The sequence below is a fragment of the Vidua macroura genome, chromosome 18 (assembly GCF_024509145.1).
Source record: "Vidua macroura isolate BioBank_ID:100142 chromosome 18, ASM2450914v1, whole genome shotgun sequence".
NCBI classification, from domain to species: Eukaryota; Metazoa; Chordata; class Aves; order Passeriformes; family Viduidae; genus Vidua; species Vidua macroura.
Window position 1 is genome coordinate 1732720 of NC_071588.1, and position 23635 is coordinate 1756354.

Here is a 23635-nt window from a genome sequence, read left to right on the forward strand (position 1 = left end):
GCTCTGTTGCCAAAATATAACAAAATTCCCCCCAAAATGGCTTTCCAGTACAAAACTGCTTGTGAATCCTAAACACTCAAGAAAAAGGTTGACATTTCAAACTGCAAGTGGATTCGTTGGCTTTGAGCTGCAGAAAGTGCAGCTCTCACAAGACAAATCTCCAACAAATGCCAGCCCCAGCTATCTCTCACCCCAGGCAAAACCAGAGGCTATTGGAGAACCTGTCTGCATGCTGTTGGTACCACACAACAACAAACATTGCCTTGGATTTTGTTCAGGGAGCTCCATAAACACTCGGCCCTGATGCTCACGGTAACTGCAAGCCTGCAGTTAAACACGGGTGGGTGTTTTCCTCACAATTCCTTTCCACCTGCTCCTGCCCTGTACCAAAGTGTGGCTCCAGATTTCTACCACCAAAAGCCTGATCCAAAAAAAAACAAGAATTCAGGGAAGCTTTCCCACCAGCTTGGCTGGAGGTTGGATTGGGACCTCTAAAAGAAGGTCCCAACACACAGAGTGTGGATAAATGAGCCACTTACTCTTGGCAATTCATGTCCAGTCTCCAAAAACCACAACACTCCTTTTCCAAACCTCGGGATGGAGCCTCTGCTCTTTCTCTGGGTTTCCTATCCCTTGCCATTGTCTCTTTTAGGAGAAAAAAAGGCTACAGAGTAGACAGAACGGGTCGTTTAGACAGCTGTCCCTCCAGCCCGGGCCCCAGGTGACCTTGGCACACACAGGATCACTCAGCACTGCTGTTCTCTGAGCCCTGGCAGCTCTCCCATCACATTCCCACACAGCATTCCCTGCTCCACACCAGCCTCCAGCTCCATTATTCAAACACTTAACGCATCCTTTGCCTTACTGGTCTTGGTAAGTCAGATTATCTCATTAGCGCAGACATTTCACTTTTCCTGTCAGCTTCTGATTTGTTTCAGTAAGTGAAAGAAAACCAAGGAGTTACATAAGGAAGGACTTGTCTTCAGAAGCTTTGCAGACAGCAATCCCTCATCTTGACGACTTTTAACAGGTAGTTGCTTTCTTCTTTTTCTTCCCCCCCTCCTCCTATCAGTTTCTCTTTTTATCAAAGTACAATTAAGCAGGCTGACTGGCTTGCAAAGATTTTTTAAAGGAAGCCCCACTTCTCTTGCTTTTTTGGTTGAACTTTTCAAGCTTGTCCTTAAACAGTGCTTTTAAATGTTGTTGCTATTATGGAAAAAAAAAAAAAGAGAAAGGAAAAAAGGCCTTGATAGGTTGCAGACACGGTCCTTGGAGGCTTATCCCTTACCTCAATCTCTTCAGAACTCAGCCCAAAAATTCCTTTACAGCCAAGCTCCTTCCCCAAGGAACTGCAACATGCACAATATCCCTACTTTCTCCTCCTTTGTTCCCATTTCTATTTTCCATTTAAGCCCTGTGGACAGAAGCTTCTCAGGCACCAGCAGCAGGAGGCAAGGCAGCAGAAGTTCACACACCCTGCTACGTTGGGAAACAACAGCATTCCCATGGCTGATGTGCACCACAACAGCAATAGGCCAGGGCATAAAATTCTCACTTCTACAACAAAAATTGAGTGTTCTCCATCTCAGCCATTAAAAAAAAAAAAAAAAAAAAAAAAAAAATCCTTAATAAGAAGCTTCCCCCTGGAGTCTGGCAGAATACCTCCTTGCCTTTTACACCCTCCCAGTCTTTGCCAAGTGCCCAAATCCATTACCTTGACAACACAGTGCATCACTGTAATAGCATGAGTCAGCCTCACAGTTTTTGTGACCATAACAAAAGCAGATTCCCATCGATTGGCGTGGAGCTCCCTGTTCCAAACTATAATTTCAGAAGGATACTTGCTTTAAATCTCGTCGCTCGGTGCTTTGAGTCTTGCCAAACTTGTCCATAGACCAAAAGCAGTGGCTTGTTTTACGGTCTCATTTTAATGGGTTTGTCTGTATTCCAAACCCCAGCAAACAAAACAGATCAAACCTCTCCATTTAGGGTTCTCACTCACAGCTTCTTCCTCATCTTCATGTACCCAGTCTTCCCAGGCTGAGCTCACTGTCTGCACCACCTCCCAGAGTTTCCAAGTCACAATGTTCTGCTCCGGACTAAAATCCAAGCACGCAGATGTTTCACTCAAAACCTTTGGAATCTGCAGAGCTGAACCAAGGGCTTCGAGCAGTGGAGGAAGGAATAAACCAAGAGGACTCTACAGCAGTCAGAGAAACCACAGCTCCAACAGGCACTGATCCAAAGACTGGGCTGTCTGCTCACCAGCACACCTGTGGCTGGCAAGCCCAGAAAGCAAACAGGCTACAATGATGTCCAGAAATAACTGTCACCACCAGCACACTGCAGTACATCTCCTTTGACAACAGCCAGGAGAAAAGGGCTCAGATTTCTTGGTTTGGTTTCCTTTCCTTGTCAGCATCCCCTTTTTCAGCAGCTCTGTTTATGGACACAGGGACACCTGGACTCCTCTGCTTTGTCCTACAAGAGGATATTCCCAAGGCTGTGGATGCCAGGCAAAAAGCAGTGTCTCCCTGGAAACACTGCATGGCAATGCACAGCCCACACTGTTGATGAGGAATCTGATTACCATGGGATGTGCTGAGCTTTTCCATGTGCTTCTTTGGGACAGCATTGGAATGCTCAGCCAGAAATTCAGAGGTTTTCATCAGAAGGATGTGTGTCTGCTAAGCCAAAATCCACTTTAAATTAAAAATCCTTGCAGGAAAGACGGGAGGGTCACCTCAGCACTCCCCTAGGGCTGCTGAGGTGCAGGGATGGGAGCACTGCAGGGCCAGGGAGAGCCTGCAGCACTCCCCAGGCAGCAGAGAGCACACACTGCCCTGGCACAGCCTCACAGGAACCTTGATGGGCACCACTGCTTTAGGGAAGGGCTGGGGGACTCCTCCTCAGGTGTCCCAGGAGATCCCAAGTATTTCACAGCCCTGAGCCTCCCATCTGTTCCTGAGAATGGGATGAAGGATCTAATTAAGGGGAGATTAACATGATAGGCTCGAGGCAGCAGAATCTCTGCTGGAGAAAACTCAGTTACCTGCTGGAGCTCTCTCAACAACTTAATGCAATAGTAGAGAATGGTGAGAGGCAACAGAATTTTCTACAACTTTTCAATAATGCTCCATGTAATAGAGCAAACGCCCTGTCCTGTCCTTAGGGGGAACTATGCTATAGTTCATAGAAAAAAAAATGAGAGAGAAAAAAATATAAATCAAAGCAAGACACAAATCAACTTCCAGCCCGGCGTTTTGGGCTACTTAGTGATGTACAAGTAAAGACAAAGCACTGTGGCCCATGGCCAGGCTGTGCTGGACAAACCAGCCCCTGAAGGACTGTCAAGTTCTCCAATCAAGCTCCAAGGGTGACTAATGGTGGTGCAAATGAGGCAACACTGCAAGGGAATAAACAGCCCTTCAGTAAAAATGAAAATAATTACCTAAGTGACCAGAAGACAGAACTACTGAGGGCCTGGTAGAACTTTCTGTCATGCTGCTGCAAACTTCAGCCAGAGTTAGGTCCAAGCATTTCTAAAAATCCCAAGGAAGTTTAAGTTCGTTTTCAGGCAGAGGAAGAGAGTGTCCATTTCACAGCATTCCCCTGGTTGCCTCTCCTTCTGTGGCTATCAAAGACTTCAGGTTCAGCTGGAGCTTTGCTGGGGAACTGAAGCCAGCCCTTGGATCTGGTGCTTTAGATTCCCTCATCTGAGGACATGGTCCAAGCCTGAGTCAGACTCATGGGTGCTGCCCTCTGCCTGCCTGAGGAACATGGACCATTCCCCCAACGCTCTCTGAGCGTTCAACTCCCTCTGATCACTGTGTTCCCAAGTCCCTTGTGAGAGAAGCAGATGTTAATATTCCCGTTTTATGACTAGAAACTGAGGCACAGAGAGCCTAAATGCCTTGGCCAGAGTCACAGAGGGAGCATCTGGTTTAGCAGAGAGCTGAAGCCCAGCTCCACAGCACCAGGCGAGCAGCCAAACTCCTGGAACAGCTTCTGTCAGGAACAATTCCCATATGGAAACATGCCACAAACACAAGGACAGCCTAATTACAATTAAAAAGGAATCTTCCCATATGCAAATAGGGTAGCAGTGCACAACGTATATTTAACCCCTTCCAGCACTGAGCAGGAAAGCACAAGGGCTTTGGAGAGCACCTGCTGCCAGTGCCACAGCACGGAGGGCACAGCCACAGCAGGCCTGGTTTGCTGCTCAGGATGGTCCCACGCCTGCCAGGCAGCCCTGCTTTCCCCTTTGCCTGGGGCCACCCACCAGCCCTGCCAGAGAACTCTGTCCCAGCACAGCCCAGCTCACTCAGAGCCTCCTCTTGCCCTCCCCGCTGCCATTTCCCTGCAAGTACTCTTTGCTCACTGCAGTTAAATCCCCTCTGTGCTTCCCTTCGGAAGGGAGGATTTCAAAATTTGATTTGTTTTACTCACTAAGTACTCCCTGGTATTCCCAGCAGATCCTTTAGCTGACAGGGTTTGTACTTGTTGCCACTTGGTTGTGCTTTATGAATAGGGCCCCAGCAAAGCCCCAGACAGCGTTCAGCTGGGCGCACAGCGGTCTCTTGCCCCGCTGGCGGGGATCGCGCTCGCAGCGCGGTGCTGCACACCAGGCAGTCCCTGCAGGCAGAGCACTGAGGCAGGGAGGAGAGTAACTCACCCCCAGCAGGGCGTGTGACACAAATGCTGACGATCCCTGCAGTTTAAAGCGTGGCTGATAAAACATTTGTGCACACCAGGGACGCGCTGACCCGGTTCACGCCGCGGTGACGGCGCCCTGGGATGACAGGGAGTGTGGCAGTGCCCACCTCTTCACCTCTTCACCTCTTCCCCTGCCTGCTCTGGGCTTCCTGATGCTTCTTCCCAAATCCCAGGCTGGACTGCCACCCATGGCAGGCTTTAGGGCACCTGTGTGAGCAGGGCTCCTGTTTCCTGAACGTTCTGTGCCTTCCCCTCACCTGCACCCTGCCCTCCCCACCTCGCCCCGCTGCTGGTCAAAGCATGTGATGAGCCACAGGAGATTTGCTAAAATCCCTTTCAATGGTTTCCTCCTCAATTAAAGACACAACTGGGCAGTCCTGATCTGCCACCAGGAGTCAAAAGGTGTTTTCACCAGCGCAGCAACGGGATGAAAAACCTGCAACAATCAGATCAGCCACAGTGCTGAGGGAGAGAACAGCCCACAAGGAAGGTGCTGCCCCAGCAACGCATCAAACGTTCATCCCAGAGCATGATCCCACCTTGCAGGCAACTGGAGATGGCAAACAGCAAAGGAACACCAAGAAAAGAAACTGGAGATTTGAGCCAGAGTTCACCCAGCTCATCAACTCATCTGCCACAGCAAGCATGGGATAAAAGCCCTGTCAGGGAATTACAAGACAGCTGTTGTACAATCTCTACCCTCACCCTTCCATGGGAGAATCCTTCACTGTCGCTGTTGAGCAGGACGGGAACAGAGAACTCCAGCTCAGAAGGCAAAGAAAATGAGCTCTGATTTATTTCAAATGCACCGCTCTAGATATAGAGAACATGGTGCAGACTGATTTCATTGGTCTTAGAGTGAAAACATCCCACACCATTGGTGTGCAGTGAATGATGCACAGTGGCAGAACATATCTATAAACAATGTGAATAACAAGATAGATTAGAGAATTATTTACATTCTTTCCCAACTGTTTCCCAGGCTCTTGCCTGGTTAGAAAACCTTTCTCTTTCTCTCTGACTGAGCTGAGAATATCCACACTTCACCCCTGTAACGCTGCAGTCAAGGCTGACAGCAGAGCCAGCAGTGGCATTCCTCGCCCAAAGTCCTTAACAAAGTTTGCTGCCTTTGAAAGTGCGTTTTGTAAATTCTGTTCCGCCCTGCTCTCTGCTGAGCCTCTGCTCAGAGGGAAAGGCAGGGTGTCTGACAGTCAGACTCCAGGACTTCTGACCTTACAATCCTCCAGGTGCCTCCTATTTCAGCCACAAATCCAGACAAAGCCCCCCCTGCTGCTGCCTTGTACTGAGAAAATGTAACTGGACAAGAGCATTGCAGGTTACTCGAGTTCCCAGTGAAATTAGCAGGAGTTTTTTCACTCACCTCCTTAGGAACAAAACCTCTCTGAATAATTCCTGCCTCCCACCAGTCTGCTGCTCAAAAATCTTTTTGGCTGGGATTCATCAAAGCAAGCCATAAAATTTCAGTGAATTTAATTTAGGCTTAGGGTCAAGTGCACAGCACCTTAAACCCCCCAGAATTTTACTTTATTTTCAACAGAATTAATTTTTCAAAGCATGTAATAAGGTGAAAGTGAGACCTTTCCAAGTGTCTCTGCCTTTAAAATTTGTCTTGCATCATCTTCATTAGCATCTGCCACATTACACCCCGAGACAGAGTTTACTGTGAGTGGCAGAACGTGGCAAGTCAGGACATGCAGGTGTGTGACAAACAAAATCAGTGTAATCATGAGGCTCAGAAAATTGCTTTTAATGTTGTGTTTATAGATGTAATTCTGTAAAATTACCTGGGCAGGATATAGAAGGATTTTGCTTTACACAACTGCCTGGAAGTCCTAAGGTTGCAGGTATAGAGGTGGGGCTTCACTCACATTTTACTGCAAGGACATAATGCAGAAAGTAAAGATGTGTCAAGCAGCAAAGTGACACCTCAAATGCTGGTAAATAAAATGGCATTCTTTCCAGTCAGTGGTGGGGAAAGGTTTTAAATACAAGTAAAGAGTTGAGGAGGGGACTGGGAACAGAACCTTCCAGCCCATCCCACAGACAGTCTAGGACCTACAGCAAATATGTCAAAAACATCGCATTTGTAACTAAAAATAAAATGCCACTTCATTTGGTGGCTGTGCAATAGTGATTTTATACAGTGCCATTAAAAGCAAAATTCAAACAGGAGGAACTGCTGAGTGCTGCTAAACTGCAGAATTTTTAAGTTCTTTTGAGGCAAGAACCTGTCAATCTTTTATATGTCTGCAAAATGCCACGAACATCTACAGCAGTCTATAAATCATAAAGGGAATGATCCAAGCAAACAGGAATTATGAGATCTTATCTCTCTGGCAGATTTTGCCCTATGGATAAAGTAGCTTACAAAGCAATAATGGAATATTATCAGCAAAATAAAGTTTTAGTGGCTTTTTATTCTTAGCAGCATTTTCCTAGTACCATGTCAATAGAAGCAAAGCTTCATCTGGGACCAAGAAGTTCTGATTTGCATATGTTATCATGCAAAATGAGATTTTATTCTGCCCTTGCCTTCAGAAACACTGAGCCATGCATAAGATCAGATCACAAAATTAAAATAATTTATTGTACTGGAAGTCTCTTCTGTTGGTCTTGGCCAAGTTCCCAGTTCAAGTGATTAGTGAAAGCAGAGAAATACTAATTAGCAGGGCAGGCTCTTCAGAACCTGCCCCGTTTGTGTTCATGGGGTATTAACAGGTAGGCTAACCATGCTCATATTAAAATTACTCTCTGCTCCATCATTAATCACCAAGACAGGAAATTCAATGAGCACTTTCAGCAGCCAGATAATTTATGCCTGGAGTTTAAGCCCTCCCTGCCACGGTGTGGTCCTTCAGCAAGGGCCCCAAGAGCATCACCAGCACACAAACACCACAAATCACACCCTGCACACTCAGGAGCCCATCCCAAGCATTCCTACAGCTCTAACTGTTCTTCCTTTGCTCTCATCTTTCACGTCTCATGAAATTTTCAAGACTTTTCATCAGTCAAAACAAGCAGAATCTTACTTTTTACATTCAAATGCAAGAGCAATCCTTCTTCAAAATCACTTGACTCCAGAAGTCTGGGATTTCGAATGTAAATATTTGAAAAGACATGATAAAAAATGGGATTTGTCAAGATGTGTCATCATCACTGCTTAATAAAACCCCTCTGTACATGAGTACCAGCACTGTCCTGGTGTTTTATGGTAAATAGGTGGAACCAAAGCTGGAATAACAACCAAATAAAGCTCTGATTAGCAGGAAACCAAACTAGATTAGCTATGAAGAGTAATGGTCTTCCATGTCATCAGACAAAGAGTTGCTTCCTGGTTTTTGTCAAACATCAGCTGCTGGTATGAATTCAGAATTCTCCCAAAATCCAATGGTCCCATAAACTTTTAAGAAAGCCTTGCAGCATGAGACCTCTGAGAAGAAAACTTTCCACGTGCAAAAAGTGCTCAGGAAACAGCAGCAGAAGTGGCTGCATTAGAGAAAACATTCCAAAAGCAATTAAAAGGCTCCTCCTGGACTGGGCCCTAACCCTGCCACATCCCAACTGCAACACACGCTTCATATTCCAGAAGGCAGCTCCCACATAATGGTTCAGCAACCTACACTGTTGCCAGGAATAGAAAAGTACATCAGACTTAAGCAATTAAGATTTGCTGTGCTACATAAGCCGGAGAAGAACCATACAAAGAAAATAGCAGCACAGAAAATGAACAGGATGAATTACAGGCATCAGCAGTAACAGATAAAAGAATAGCTGCTTTCTTTCATTCAATAATGTATTTGGAGGAATAAAGCTTGTGCTGACAATGAAAAATGTAACAAGTGGGACTACAAATAAACTTGCAGTTAGCATTCATTTTGTCAGAGAGAGTCCAAAATTCAGCTTAAGATTCACATTTTGTAGAAAATTTCTACCTAGGTCAAAGATTATCCTACAATTTAGGGCCAGAATAGACCTCGAAATTGAATTTTATTTGGAGTGGGAGGGTAGATTGGGTTAAGGAAGGTCAGGCTTGCCAAAAACATTTTAATTTTGTATTTAAGCAGGAGTTATGAGCGAGGGGGAAGAAAAATAGTCAAATATAAATGGGGGCTTTTGTGCGTTACTATGCTTTGTTAAAAAAAAATCCTTATCTACAGTATAAAAGGTACTAGAATCTAATCAGCTGCTCCCAGCAGGAAGCCAGGAGTAGCACGTACAGAGTGCAGCAGACTGACATATAATCATGGCTGAAGCAGAATTACAGCTCACAGAACCTCAGCACTCCTGTTGATCTCTGCTGGAGCTTCGGGGTGGAGGAAGAGGTGGAGGGAAGAAGTCCAGCAGACATCCCCTCATCAAAAAAGGGAAACGAAAGGATTAACTGGTGCCAGCCCCAAAGCTTCACCAATTCACCGAATCACAAGAGGCAAAACCACAAATTGTCCCACTGCAGGTGATCAACTTCTTGTTCCATTCAATTCCTGCTCCCACCCATCCAGTTCTCCAGCTCTTTATGCTATTTATTGCTATATATATATATATATTTTTTTTTTTTTTGTAAAAAGATCAGGGAGTTTGTTCTGTAAAACACCAAGAAAGGAGCCCTACAGTGGCTTTCATCACTCATGCAAAGAATAAAGGTACAAATGCTTGCATAGCTCCAAACCAACAGGCATCTGCTGGTATTTTCAGCTTCTGAGAAAACATTTGACACTTTTTTCCCCTCCACCACGGTCTTTTCAGAACATGTCTACGTTCATCTGGCTTGGGGTTGCCATATATGTAAAACATGAGTAATTGGAAAAGCTGAGCTAATTGTGGAGCAGCAAACAGCTCCTCAAAGGGAGCTCAGATCTTCAGACACAGCCACTGGAAATACTTCTTTGGGATGGAGAACACAGCGAGATGAGGGCTTGAACTTCTCTTTCCCTGTGTCCTTGTAATGCATGGGGAAGATAAATGTTCTAGGGTGTGCAGGGAGGAACAGAGCTCTGGTTTCTGCCTGAATCAGATGCTGGGCTGGGACAGGTCTTATTTCATGCAAGCGTCAACTTTTCAACATTACTGAACTGCAGGGAGCTCTCAGTCTGATGTCCACATTGCTGACCACACTGCAGAGGGGGTTTTCTTCTTATTTGAATAAAAACCTAAAAAAAGCATGCAAAACAGAGAGGACAGCTGCTCTCTGCTCCGTGAGCATCAGCTGAGGCTCTGTAACGAGCTCCCCAAAAGTCTGTCCCTGAAACAAGCACTGGGACCTGGGGACAGAGTCCTGCACGTGACTCCACACCAGCACAGGCACCAGAGATGGCTTTTTGGAGCCCTGTGGTATTGACTAATAAACAGCTCATAACAATAACAGGATCAAAATTGGTAATCAAATGAAAATATTCGCTATGAAAGAAGTCATTTTCTCCTACAAGGTGTTGTTAAGCAGCAGTTGCAAGGTGTTGTTGACTGAATAAATAACAGTTTTCATTATGAAGGCATTCATAGTTAGTATGTTCCATACTCATCATTACCATTTTTATTAAAAAAAAAAATAAATCTACTTGTCCTTTATGGCAAGGCTTGGGAATGACAGATGATCCATCAGCTTATCTGCTGATTTTTAATGACAGCATTTTGCATTCATTATTCACTACTTAAATGACTCTTTTTAAAAGAGGAATAACTTATTTCTTGCTCTTGTTATTAGAGAAATTAACTGGTACACCATTAAGAAGTGCTTGTCTAACAAAAAGATACACCAGTCACAGACTTAGAAAACCAGCATGGACATAAATTGTCCAAGAGGGAGAGTGAAAACAGGAGCTCATACATCCAAAAACCTCCACTATCCCCTCACTGCCAAGGTCAATACTCCAGATTTAAATCTCTGCACTGAAAACTCCCAAGAGAAAAGACAAAATAATTCTTTTGGCTTGTGCAGGGCTGCTGCCTGAGCTGAGGAGCTGAGGTGGGTGAAGCCAGCGGGGGAGGCAGGGTCCCCACTGTCCCAGCTGCCAGGAGCAGGGATATTTCCCTGGGGAAAGCTCGGCTCCAGCTCAGCCAGCAGCTCAGCAGGGCTGTGAAATCACTTCTCAGGAGGGCTGAGCACTCTCAGTCCTGCTGCTGCCCACCAGCCAACACAACCAAAGAGCCCAAAAATGCAGCACCCAGACCACGCGTGCAGAAGAGCTCTCCTTGGGACTTGTACGTGCCAAGCTTTTGAGCCCAGTGAGCCCAAGAACTCCAGAAGAATCAAACCAGTTCATGAATTACATGAAAAAAAGGAATTTTTGCAAGATCAAGATCAAGTTATTGGCGGTTGGTTTTAAGGAAAGATTTTTTTGCTAAAGCTTTAGGGATTTGCCTTAATGAATGTAATATTTCACAGCAAACCCTTGAGCAGTGTCCTGGGAAAATCCATGTAGACCAACTCAAAGAATAAACACACTTTCTGAGTCCAAAGACAGGACGTCCAAGTTTATAATAAAATGGTATTTTCAGCCAAGTGCCAAGGGGAGATTCCCCTGTTACAGGCCCAGTGAGATGAGCTGGTGAACAGTCCTGGTGCAAAGTGCTTAACTCCCATTTAATGCTCTTCTCAAATAAACGCTGGGGTTTACAAGAAACAAACAAAAATCACATGCTGACACTGACAAAAGCATCAGCCAATTTTCGTTTTTCATTTTACAAGAGTTTATAACTTTTCAAGTTAACCATAAAAACATAAACATAAAAACTGTGTAACTTTTTAAGTTGTAAACACAGGTGAGGCATATTAATGGCAAAATGAGTGAAAAATTCTAACTAAAGCAAAAATAATTTATGCAAAGTTAATGCTAGGCTGTTTTATAATGTATTTGGCACAGATGATTCAAATAAATCAATGTAACAAACTTAATATTTGCCTGTCTAGCAACAGCACCTCCTAACAATAAAATGAGTTTAAGTTTTGGCTAAATGCCTAATAAATGAGTTGTTAGCTTTTGTACTTTAATGCACTGGCTATTAAGTAAGCAAGTCAGCACATCACAAGTGGAATCCAAATGTGTGCAGTAGGCTTTGCTACAAGCCAAACTCATAAACTGTTGAAAGAGGGAAGTAAACACACCACAAACACCAGCTCCCCGATTTCACATTCATTCAAAAATCTTTTCCAGTCTATTATATCAAAGAACAATCCAATTACGGTACTTAAATCCCTGTGCACAGTTGCCAAAAATAAATCCCTTAGCAACACTTGAGCTATCCCCAGAAATGTTCCTGCGCTGCAGAAAATTCCAGTTTCTGATTTCCACGGTATATCAGGTGTGGCACACTAACACCTGCCATTATACAGAACGGTGGCTCACCATCAAGACTTGTATTTTCTGCAGATTGGTGTCTCTAATTGCAGGCTCTGAGCACCTCCTTTGTCATTACACCTGCCACGCACAGAAACCAGCCAGGTACTTCAGAGCAAGTGGGTACTTAAGTGGCACCCTACATAAAGGGGCTCTCCTGAGTCTGGAACAGGCTTGCAAGCTGGGACTACATTAAAAAGTACAATATTTACAGAACAATCAGGTCATGCTTCTGTCTCCTCCCTCCCTCTGGGATTTCCATAAGGATCCATGAAGATTTCCCATCAATGAGGGGATGGGAGGTACCTCAAGGTGCTGCACAGATATCTAAACTTGTGCAGACCCCACATTTACAAGATGATTTGTACTAAGAATTGTGTTTCCTGGGTATTCACCCCAGCAAGCACCAAGGGAAAGGCTACTTCAACCCATCAAGGGGAAAATGGGATTATGGAAATTATGGGGAAAAAAACCCCAAAATCCAACACACAACCACTTTATTCCTGGAGTCAGGACATCTGTTGTGAGGGTGATGAGCTCAGCAGCCATGGTTGCCTGGGCTTTATCACTCACACTTCAGGTATCAGTTAGCACGGCTGCAAAGTGCCCACAGAACCCTGAAAAGCTCTAGAAATTCCCCACAGCTGGACAGATTTTCGTCATGGACCTCCTGAGGCAGCCCACGTGCCACCATCCCCATGGCCATTAAAGCACCCTGCACAGGAAGAGCAGGCAGGAAGGCAGCAGAGACTGTGAATATGTCATCATTCCCCCTGGCACCCAACGTGCAGAAAGCATGCAAGCTCCACTGGATGAAGGAGGATTTCAGCAGGCACTCACTCATCTGCAAGCACTGGAAATTGGCTCCCAGCCTCCCTGCCACGTTCTTGCAGTCCTAATTATACAGACCACCCTACCCTGAAATTAAACTTTCCCAACTGTTACATCAATATTAAGCTTGACATCGAGGAATGATATACCCGAAACCGAGGTAATTAGGTCAAATTAAAAAACTAGACTAATTTCAGAATGATTTGGTTCGCTTTTCTGTTGCTCAGAATAGGGTTTGGATCAGGTTCTATGGACTACACTCATGAAGAGTTTATTTAAGCCACTCCTTTGCATGTTCACCTCTGCACCAAGGAGTAGACCAAAGGATCTGGAGTTCCAATGTTTGGGTTTTGTTGCTCTTTTTTTTTTCCTAGTATTTTTTTAATTCACTGTAGTCCCATTCAACAAATGCTGCCAAAATAAATTTTCTGCATTTTTCTCTGGATTTGCACAAAGCTTTCTACTGGTTTGGCAAGTCCAGAGATTTTTCTAAGTCATTTTCATGCCTCTGTTTGTATTGAGTTCTTCCAACAAAATGTTCCTTATTTTCCAAAATTTCCAGGCAACAGAACATTGACTTTGCTGGGGCTCCCTGCACTGCACACCAGGCTGCTCCAGCTACCAAAGGTGCATTTGTTCAAAAAGATTCTTTTGGGTCATAATACAGGATGGAGTAAGATGGAACAAGAAGAGTGGCTAAGCCATCACCTTCCTGGGCTGGTGAAGGGGGGCCAGGAGCAATTATCTGCTCTAGCAGCCACTGTTCCCTCTGACCCAGCTCTGCTGGAGCTTCCACCAGAGCAGCACTGAGCCCAGCTCAGAGACAGGCAGAAACAGCCTTCCAAAAGAGCTGGCTGGCCAGGAAGGAACCCATGTGGCTTCCAGGATATTAGGCTCCCTACAGGAGATGGAGACAACTCCATTGTTCTTTTGAATGGAAAAAAAAAAAAAAAAAAAAAAAAAAAAAAGGAAAAAAAAAAAAGAAAGAGGAAAAAAGACCCTCCAGAAATTATATTTGATCCTCGCACCACAGTTTTCTACAATAAGGTGTCCCTCCTACTGCTGTTAATTTGTCTATTATTTTTATGTCCTCTCCAAGCTACTGTGAGGAGTCAGTGCTTTCATCTAATAGGAACATTGCCAAGCTGGCCTGGGTTCTTTCACACAAAGGCCGAGGTGTAAAGAATAAAGGTTGGTTAAAATCCTTCTAACTCAGGTTTTCTTTGTGACTCAGTAGAGCCGCTGACGTTTGAAAATGTGTGTAGATGCTTCTCACTGGAACACTCCTCACACAAAGAACAGACTCAGTGGCTCACAATGGAGGTCACAGCCTGAACACTGGTGCATTAAAGACAAAATCCTCTTTGTCAATGGCTCAGGAGACAGAGCTGCCTTGGGGGTGCCAAAGGCTGGGAAATGAACTCCTGCAGGACCTAAAGGCCATGGGCACCCTACAGCCACAGCACGTTTCTTTGTCCATAACACCTCTGACCTGAGGAAAGTGCCTAACAAGAGGAAGGAAACACCCAAGTAAACAGCACCGCAGCATTTGCGGCTTCTTCCCATGCCTTAAGCACCCCTAATTTTTAATTCAAAACTTTCCTTGCCAAACCAGCTGAAGTCCGGCTTCATGGAAATATGGCTTTCATGGTGGGGAGAGTTCCTGAGGAACTCCAGTGTCTCACCTACATCAGTCTGGCAGGGAGTGACAGCAGTGGCTTTCCCTCCCCATCTCCCTGGCTTTTTCCCTCCCCATCTCCCTGGTTTTTCCCTCCCCATCTCCCTGGTTTTTCCCTCCCCATCTCCCTGGCTTTTCCCCTTCTCATATCCCTGGCTTTTTCCCATTCCATCTCCCTGGCTTTTCCCCTGTTCATCTCCCTGGCTTTTCCCCTTCACATCTCCCTGGTTTTTCCCTCTCCATCTCCCTGGCTTTTTCTCTCTCCATCTCCCTGGCTTTTCCCCTCCCCATCTCCCTGGCTTTTTCCCATTCCATCTCCCTGGCTTTTTCTCTCTCCATCTTCCTGGCTTTTTCCCATTCCATCTCCCTGGTTTTTCCCTCTCCATCTTCCTGGCTTTTTCCCTTCCCATCTCTCTGGCTTTTTCCCTCTCCATCTCCCTGGCTTTTCCCCTTCCCATCTCCCTGGCTTTTCCCCTCCCCATCTCCCTGGCTTTTTTCCCTCAGCTCTTCTCTATTCTTTCCTGCCTGCTTTCCACACCTCCCTGTGTTTCCTTTCTCCCTCTGCTCCTCTTACTCATTCACTTTATAGTACCATGTGAACTCCATGGCACCCAGCCCACTGCCTTTGCATGGCCTAAAATAAGAGCGAGCAAGGCTGGCTGTCTGCACCAGTTACTGCTCTTTTGTGCACAGCAGCACATGCAATTGATCTTCTGTCAGACAACTGCTGCTGCTGGTGGCACTTTACACACTCGGTGTCCTGGGGCCAAGAGGGTTCCTGTGGCAATAAACACATCAGGAAGTGTTTGAGTGCACGGCCTGACGCCTTCCCCAGCGTGGGGAGCAGCACTCTGCTGTGTGTACAGTGGCTGCAGCCCGTCTCGCTGGGCTGATTCATCTTCCAGGAGCACCAAACTCCTCAGTGCAGCTGCAGCCTGCCCTGTGCCGAGCTGACACCGGGTACAAGCACAGCTCAGCCTCCAGGAGGCCAAGCCACTGCAGTAAATCAGCTCAGCAAACCCCAGGCTCAGCCTGGGAGAGGGTGATTGGGGATCTCTGCCCCACAGCCCCACTCTTGATGGCTTGGAGGCAGCACCAGACCCGAGGCTGCAATTCTGGAGCAGAGTGGAGGGGAATTCAACACAGAAACACTTGCAGAGAGAGGATGTGCGTCTGGCAGAGGGGGGCTGAGCACCAGGTAGCCCCAGGTTGCTTCTTGCCCCATGAAGTGGGGCCTGGAAGGTGCAAGGGGCAATGGTGCTCCCCACAGGGCAGGGACAGCTGTCACCTGTGCCAGCTCTGCCACAACCTCTGCCAGAGTGAGCACAGAGAACCCCAGCTCTCGTTTACAGGACACCCCCAAAGCTCTGAAAACAAAACCAAATGATGCATCTTTGCTCAGCTGATCGTCCATGCCAGCAACACATATTTACTTTAAATAAATATATGCACAAAACTTAACTGGCAGCAAGTTTTACATCTTTCTTTTGGCTGATATTCCTGGTTCAAAGGGTATTCACAAGCACTGGAAAATCAGTGAATTATTTTAAAACAGGAGGATGTATTTGCATGCCTATAAATACATAAAATAACTGCTTTTCCTGTTTTAAAGATACATGACAATTACCATTTTAGATAATAAGTAAATAATTTGAATTCTGTAAACACCTCTTAAAATAGTAAAGAAACTGAATGATCATAAGAGAATCTTCATTTTTCATTCAAGTTTAAAGACAGAGGATATCAAATGTTAGAGCTGAGCTGGACTGCATCAATTTAAAAAATACATAAATTTCCAGGTAACAGAATAAATACTTCTGAGGACGCCTGAAAAAAATCCTTCTGAAGATTTCACTCTTTCTACTTCTGCATGCTGAGTGGCCCTCATGCAAGTTTAATTTATGCAGTGATGGATATCCTGAGAGACAGAGGCTGTATTAAAGACATGAAGATAAAATAATCCCCAGGTGAGAAGAACCAGTTTGGTCTCAATAACGCTCCACTCAGCACTGCAGGTTAAATCAAATTGATTAACATTGCTAGTTAGCATAACTATAACCTTCCTGATTAAAATACTAGTTTGCCAAGGACCAGTCTCTCCTTACCTGGTAATAATCCAATCCAATTTAATGGCTGTTCCTGAGGAAGGAAAATCATCTCTCAGTATAATATTCCCTTTCAGAGCTGTTGAAACTCTCTGGCCCAAGCTTTTGTGCTGGTGCCACCTCCTCTGTCCTGATGAGGGTCACACAAAGTGTTTGTTCTTCAGCAAGCAGAACACCAAGCACCATGAAATATGTTCTGTTCTGGAGCCTTTCAAATGAGACCATGGAAACTCAGCTCCTGCTCAGCACTGGTTTGAAATAACTTAATCCTATAAAATGCTAAATCACTCTGGCAAAGCTCCTGCAGCCCTGCTCCTCAGGATATCAGCCCTGAGTTATGGGGTACCACAGCTTGCCAAGACAGACTGGGCTCTCAGGGCATTTTTTTCAAGCCCTCTTGCCCTGGTCTCACTGCAGGCTAATTTGTGGCATGTTCCTGAAATGCTTCCAGAGAACTCTCAGGAGCAAAGGACACAAGAACTGCAAGGCTGCATCCATCTTCTGGCAAATGCAGTGGGAAAAAAACATGGACCATGCATGGTCTTTACAAAGTGGGGTCTGCTTGCAGTGTCTGGTAGACTCCCAAATTCTGGCTGTGTATTTCAAAAGCATTTTTTTGCACTAATTCAGCACTGACAGCGTTGGGTAAGATCTCAGCCCTTCAGCAGCTCAGCTGTTCTGCACAGAGGGCTGAAAACACCTGATTGCAGCAAAGCCCACCAGCCCTGACTTCCTTGCAAGGCGTGTGTGCACTCAAAGCAGAAATCCACACGGATCCTTCCCCATGGAATGGAAGTGCTGGGCCCCAGCTGCAGGTATAGAGCAGAACTATTTGTGCTTGAAGAATAAACCGTGTCTTTTTGAACCAAAACACTGCTGCTTCAACTATCCCCACCAAAATGAGATTTCTCAGAGTCCTGCCCCAAGGAGAGCTCGAGGGAGAAGAGATGCAGATGGCAACAACCAATCTCCTCACTCAATGAGTTACAAAAACCTCCCTTGAGACAGCAAAAGTAAGGGCAAAGCAAGGCTCCACACAGATGAGAAAAGATGTGGGCAAATACACTGGTGTGTGTATATTAAAAATAAATCTCTTCTTTTTATGCTCTTTGTTCAACTGCATTATCAAAAAAGAGGTTTTAAATACAAGCTTATGGGACTACTAAAGAGGTGAATTTATGAATGTATTCCTAACAAAACACACTCTTGAAGGCTTTAATCTATGAATTGTGACAACCTTGGACAAAATGGATTTTTAATAGAATATAATGTAAACTGCCTGAAACACTGTGATAAGAATTTTTTTTTTTTTTAAGTAATGCACAAAAAAGGCAACGATGCACTCTGCATGAAAGGAGGAAAGGTCTTAATTTAAAGCATTTTAATGGACACTCAATTTGCGTAGGGAAATGTGAGAAATGGAGACCAAAAACTCCTGATAGCAGTAACACCGCAGAGGGGAGAGGGAGAAAGATTAGAAGAGTAAGCAAATTTGAAAATGCTCCAGCTGATAACAGGGGCTGAAAGGAATGCAGACAGGATTAGAACATGTCAGAGCCCAGAGTCACTGCTCTCCTCGCAGGCTCTGTCTGTCAGGGGCTCTTATCAGAGCTGAGCACTGGGCAAAGCACAGCCCAAGTGCAAAGCAGACCTGACTGGGGTGAAGGGCACAGATCTCAGTCAGCGTGGCTGTGACTCCTGGGGGGTTCCTCAGTGTCCCCAAAGCTCCCAGAGCTGTGCCAGGGGCTGATGGGGCTTTCCACCCTGCACAAAGCCTGAGGGAGGCTCAAACCTGGGGCATTCACATTCTCTCCCTCTCAGGATTTTTGTTGGAGAAGCACAGAGAGAAGAAGAGAAAACAATCTTTCTCTCTGCCCCTTTGCTTTGCCCATGTGGAATGTGGTGTGGAGATTGTTCACCTGCAGGGATTGCTGGGCTGGATTCTGGTGAAGGTTGTTTGGGGTCAGTGACCAGTGGGATCCAGCTGTGTTGGGCTCTCAGCAGAGTTTGTTGGTTAGATATGGTAAGTTAGAAAGTAAGTATGTAGAACAGGATAGTCTCTCTTTAAACAGTATATTAATGTAATATAGGATAGTTTTAATAAAGCAAGTGTTCAGCGTTCCAAAGCCTTCTGATCTGGAGCCAGAGATCATCATTTCCCTGCTTGGGTTTGTCCTTGTTCTCATATCAAACCCACCATGAACTCGGTGGAATTCAGCGAAGCTCAGCCCAGAGGCTCAGTCCTGGCTTACCCACTGCTCCTCTACCAGCCGGGCGAGTCAGCAGAAGTGAAATTAATTCTGAGAGAGAAAAAAGCATCTCCCCTGAGGTGGATACGATTGTGTTCACTGACAGCTTCTGCTCTGCCACAAAAGAGGTTGATCCTGCACTCTCACTCAGACACAAACTGCCTTCAGTGAAGCTCCTTGGATTGCTAAAATGGAACACATGAACCAGGTCTAGTGACAATTCTGTCACATTGACCTTAATAGAAGCACGTTCAGGTCTCCCATCATTTAAATGAAACAGCAGAACTTCTACATAAACACTTGACATTCTTCAAAAGAAACAAGAGGGCCATCATTATGACCAAAAAGACAAATTAAAGGAAAGATCAAAGTTAAATATTTACTCTAAGCACTACAATATTTGCAAATCTGGAAGTGATCTTTCAGCAGTTTCTATTTGCATACTTTAATTAATCCAAAAATATTAAACTAATCTCACAAAGGAAAGGGTCAAAGTATTAATTAACTTGAGATGCATTGCTTTTGTGCAATTTAACAGTTCAACACAAAGCAAAACTCAGTTTTAATAAAAGTAAGTTACTGTGACAGGTATAATTTCATGGATTAGTGAAACCACATACAAGGCAATAAGTTCCAGTGTTCAGGCTAATTTTTTTTTTTTTTTAGTCCAACTTTAAAAATAGTCCCTTCATTTTGATTTCAGTAAGATCAGATGACCTCAATCTTCCCTTAACCTCAGTATTTCACTTTCAAACCGACGGTTTTCCACCTTGCTCCAAAGGGAACAGAGGTCATGGTTGGTAGAGGAAAGATCCTGATGGGGTTCACAGGGAGCAGACCCTGCCCAGCCACCTGTTGCTTTTTGGGGCTACCTAAAAACAGGGGCCAAACAATATTAAGGGAATAAAAAGCAGCTGTATTTATTGAAGGGCCTTCAGGTACATTTAGGGCAGATGAAGCCCCCAGGGGCTACACCCAAAATGGGCCATGGGTCACAGGTTTTCACACTTTTATAAGTTTGGTCCATTTGCATATTGGGGGTTGATCTTCCAGTTACAGCTCCAGGTAATGAAGTCATTTACCCCAAGTTTGCTCCCCCCAAAATTCCTTTTTTTTTAACATTTCTTCTTCTTCTTTCTGTTTTCTTTCCTTTTGTTTTCCTCTTTTCTCCTTTCTTTCTTTCTTTCTTTCTTTCTTTCTTTCTTTCTTTCTTTCTTTCTTTCTTTCTTTCTTTCTTTCTTTCTTTCTTTCTTTCTTTCTTTCTTTCTTTCTTTCTTTCTTTCTTTCTTTCTTTCTTTCTTTCTTTCTTTCTTTCTTTCTTCCTTTCTTCCTTTCTTCCTTTCTTCCTTTCTTCCTTTCTTCCTTTCTTCCTTTCTTCCTTTCTTTCCTTTCTTTCTTTCCTTTCTTCCTTTCTTTCTTTCCTTTCTTTCTTCCTTTCTTTCTTTCCTTTCTTTCTTTCCTTTCTTTCTTTCCTTTCTTTCTTTCCTTTCTTTCTTTCCTTTCTTTCTTTCCTTTCTTTCTTTCTTTCCTTTCTTTCTTTCCTTTCTTTCCTTTCTTTCTTTCCTTTCTTTCTTTCCTTCCTTTCTTTCCTTCCTTTCTTTCTTTCCTTTCTTTCTTTTCTTTCTTTCCTATCCTTTTTTTTTTTTTTTCCTTTAATTGGGGCACAAGTGCATGGAACAGCTAATGAAGGGAAAGGTTTGCCTGGAATTCATGCCTCGAGGTTGTACAGCACCTCTGCAGAGCCTCTGAGAGGGGAATCACTTCACTTCACACCTTCATATCCCACTTTTCCCTCGTGGTTCCCCAGCCAGGAGAACTCTCCTCAGCAGTGCCCATTGCTAAAAAGTAATTAAATATCTTCCCATCAAATATCTCCCCATTAAATATCTTAGCCCTCAACACTTCTGTGGCAGGTACCCAGGGCTGGATGGGATTTGTTTGCTCCTCAAATACAGCTTCAGAAACTAAACAGAATAAAAACTCTCTTTGTACTCCAAATCTCTGACAATAACATTCCTAGGTCTAAGCAATTACCAGCAACCATCTTCCTCCCTTACAGGAGTTTTCAAAAAAAAAAAACATGGATGCAAAAGACTCTGCAAATAACAATTTTGATATAAAATTTCATGATTTCCTAATTATTACACAATATCTAGCTAAATTTATGCATGGTGTACTTTAACTGTGGAGTAACTGCAGGATACTGGGGAGAAATTGCTTGTTTTGTAAAATCCATCAATCTGACTAACACTGTAAATTTCTCAGTACTTCTGATCCAGCTGGTGGGAGCATTCCCATCACAAATGTACAGAGCATTCCAAGAGTTCAGAGACACTCAGAGTGTCTTGCAGCATTAATAAATAACAGTGAATAGTTGTTACTTTCATAGCTTTCAAATAAAGAAGTCTGCATCATCCCATATTGCTTTTGATTGTTCTCCATATTTCTCTGTTTCAGTTCATTATTTTTTGTTGTTGGCTCTTTGGCAACAGAAATTCTGCTGCCCTGAAGGGTCATGAAAAGCAGATGTGAGCTAGGCCTGGGGGGCTGCCTCCAGTTTAATTCAAAAGCTCGGAAGTGAAACAAAAGGGAATAAAGCTCTCATCAGATCACCTACAGCTTTTGCAGGGAGGCAGAGGAGGAATATTGCAGCTCATTTAGTGTCGGGGCCCAGCACATCCCTCTGGCTGCCCTGGCTGGCTCCAGACCCTGGCAGGGGGCTCAGAGACCTTGACAAGAAGTCAAAAACACCTGTGGCTTCCATTTTAGCCTGTGGAAAAAAGCTGCCAACTCTGTGTGAGGAATTACAGCCACAAGGGTTTGAGTAGTGTGGTAGTTGAGTTAACACAGGGTGGAAAAGTAGAATTTTGGGGCTTTTTAGAATGTGATTCAGGGGTACAAGACGGAGGGATTTGGGCGTGTCCTGGCCTTCTTCTCCTTCTCCTTGCCCTCCATGTCTTGCTGTGCTGGTGACACTTTTCTGTTGGTTTAGGATAGACGCACGCTGTCTGACACAGGTGATGGACATTGGCACATTATTGTAAATATAACACACATAACTTTTGATATAAAATGTAATTGCTGCCCGAGAGGGCAGACAGAATGCCATGGCCGAGCTGCTGGGCAGAGCTCAGCAGGGCAGAGAAAGAATGTTCTAGATCAGGGAAAATAAACAACCTTGAGAACTCGATCCTACGAATTCCAGACTTCTTTTTTGGGTGCACGGGCTGGGAAGTGAGGATTTTTTCAATTAAGGAAGTTTGTGTGTGTCTCTGGCAGCATTTAGCACGGGCTCAGGCGGGAGGGGCTCACCTGTCCTCGGCGCCGGGGTCGTTGTGCACACAGGTGAGGGTGGCCGTGGTCCTGGCGCTGTCCGTCTCCTCCTGCACCCCCCACTGGTCGGCATCACTGACCCTGATATCCGAGATCCTCACTCCTGGGGCCGTCCTGATCCTGTTGGGGAACAGCAAGGATTGCCTTAGCTACAGATCTACAGGTGAGCCCAGAGAGGCGAACAACGGGGCTGAAAGGAAATAATCCCTCTCCCATCAACAACAGGCTGCAACCACGAGTCACTCTGCTTTAAAAACATGAAACAGGCCCAATCATTTTAAGAGGTGAGGTATGAGTTTCATTACAAAGCCAGACAACTTTAGCTTGAGCAATGTGGAGATGTTAAGAATGGTTTCTGCTTCTGTGGCACCAGTCTGATACAAATGAAACAGATGTGATGAAGCATAAGTTGATTTAATTTGCTTTGTCTGTCCTGCAGTTTAAGATGGGGAATAAGAGCAATGTGATATAAAATACATCCTCTGCCTGCAAACATTTGGAGTGAGGTATCTTCTAATATTAGGGATGTCTGCATGGAAAAAAATGAGTTTCACTGCTCAAAGACCACAGTGCAGGAAGGAGAGAAGAGGTGTAAGTTATCCTAGACTGAGGGAGGAAAATAATTATGTCATTGCAGCAGGATCTATCAAACTGGGCACATCAGACTGCTGCTGCTGAAAATAATATGATGCTGACATGGAAAACTTTGATTTCCTGAGAATGGCTAGAGTTTGAAAGCAGTGTGGTAGCTGGTAAATGTCACTGTTTTTTGGCTCAGAAAAAATAAAACTTGCCAAAAATAAAAAGTCCATGCTCCAGCGAGGCTCAGCGTTAGGAACAGATTGGCAAGGAATAGGAAACAAACTGCTTTTATTAGCAGGGACTTCATTTGTGCAGCTTGACTCCTGAAACAAGCCTGGGATTACAACAGGAGTGCTGCAAATATGCCTGGAGAACAATTAGGCAGAGAGAAATTGCTGCAGCGCCACGCTCGCCACTACTGTGACTTAATTAATTAAAAGCAGAGCCAAGAGGGAACTTTTAGTTATATGGTGGAATGGAACAGCACTGCTGGGACCCGGAGTGTTATTTAACAGTGAATTGTGACGGGTTTGCCCCATGCCTCATGGCCAGTTGGTGCCCATGTTACACCATTAAAAACTTCCTTGGAGCTCTGGCTGGCTTCGTGTGCTTGGATCAAAGTGAGTTCACTGCTCCATGGGTGGTCTTTTCCTCTGAGAAGGAATTAATTCATCCTGCTTTTATCATATCCTTATTTTTGCCTGTAAGCCTTTACTGACTTGATGGGTCACATCCATGCCTGGCATAACCAATCTGATGAAAAATGTTCTCTGTAACAGGATTTCA

The 23635-nt window shown here is 44.7% G+C and overlaps 1 protein-coding gene across 1 annotated transcript in view; it reads right to left on the bottom strand.

Moving 5' to 3' along the window:
* Positions 1-23635, bottom strand: part of TMEM132B (transmembrane protein 132B) — a 229659-nt gene that overhangs the window by 107253 nt on the left and 98771 nt on the right. Inside the window, exon 3 of the mRNA XM_053993808.1 lies at positions 22247-22387. Coding sequence (XP_053849783.1) covers positions 22247-22387 — 141 coding nt within the window. The remainder of the gene's footprint in view (positions 1-22246; positions 22388-23635) is intronic.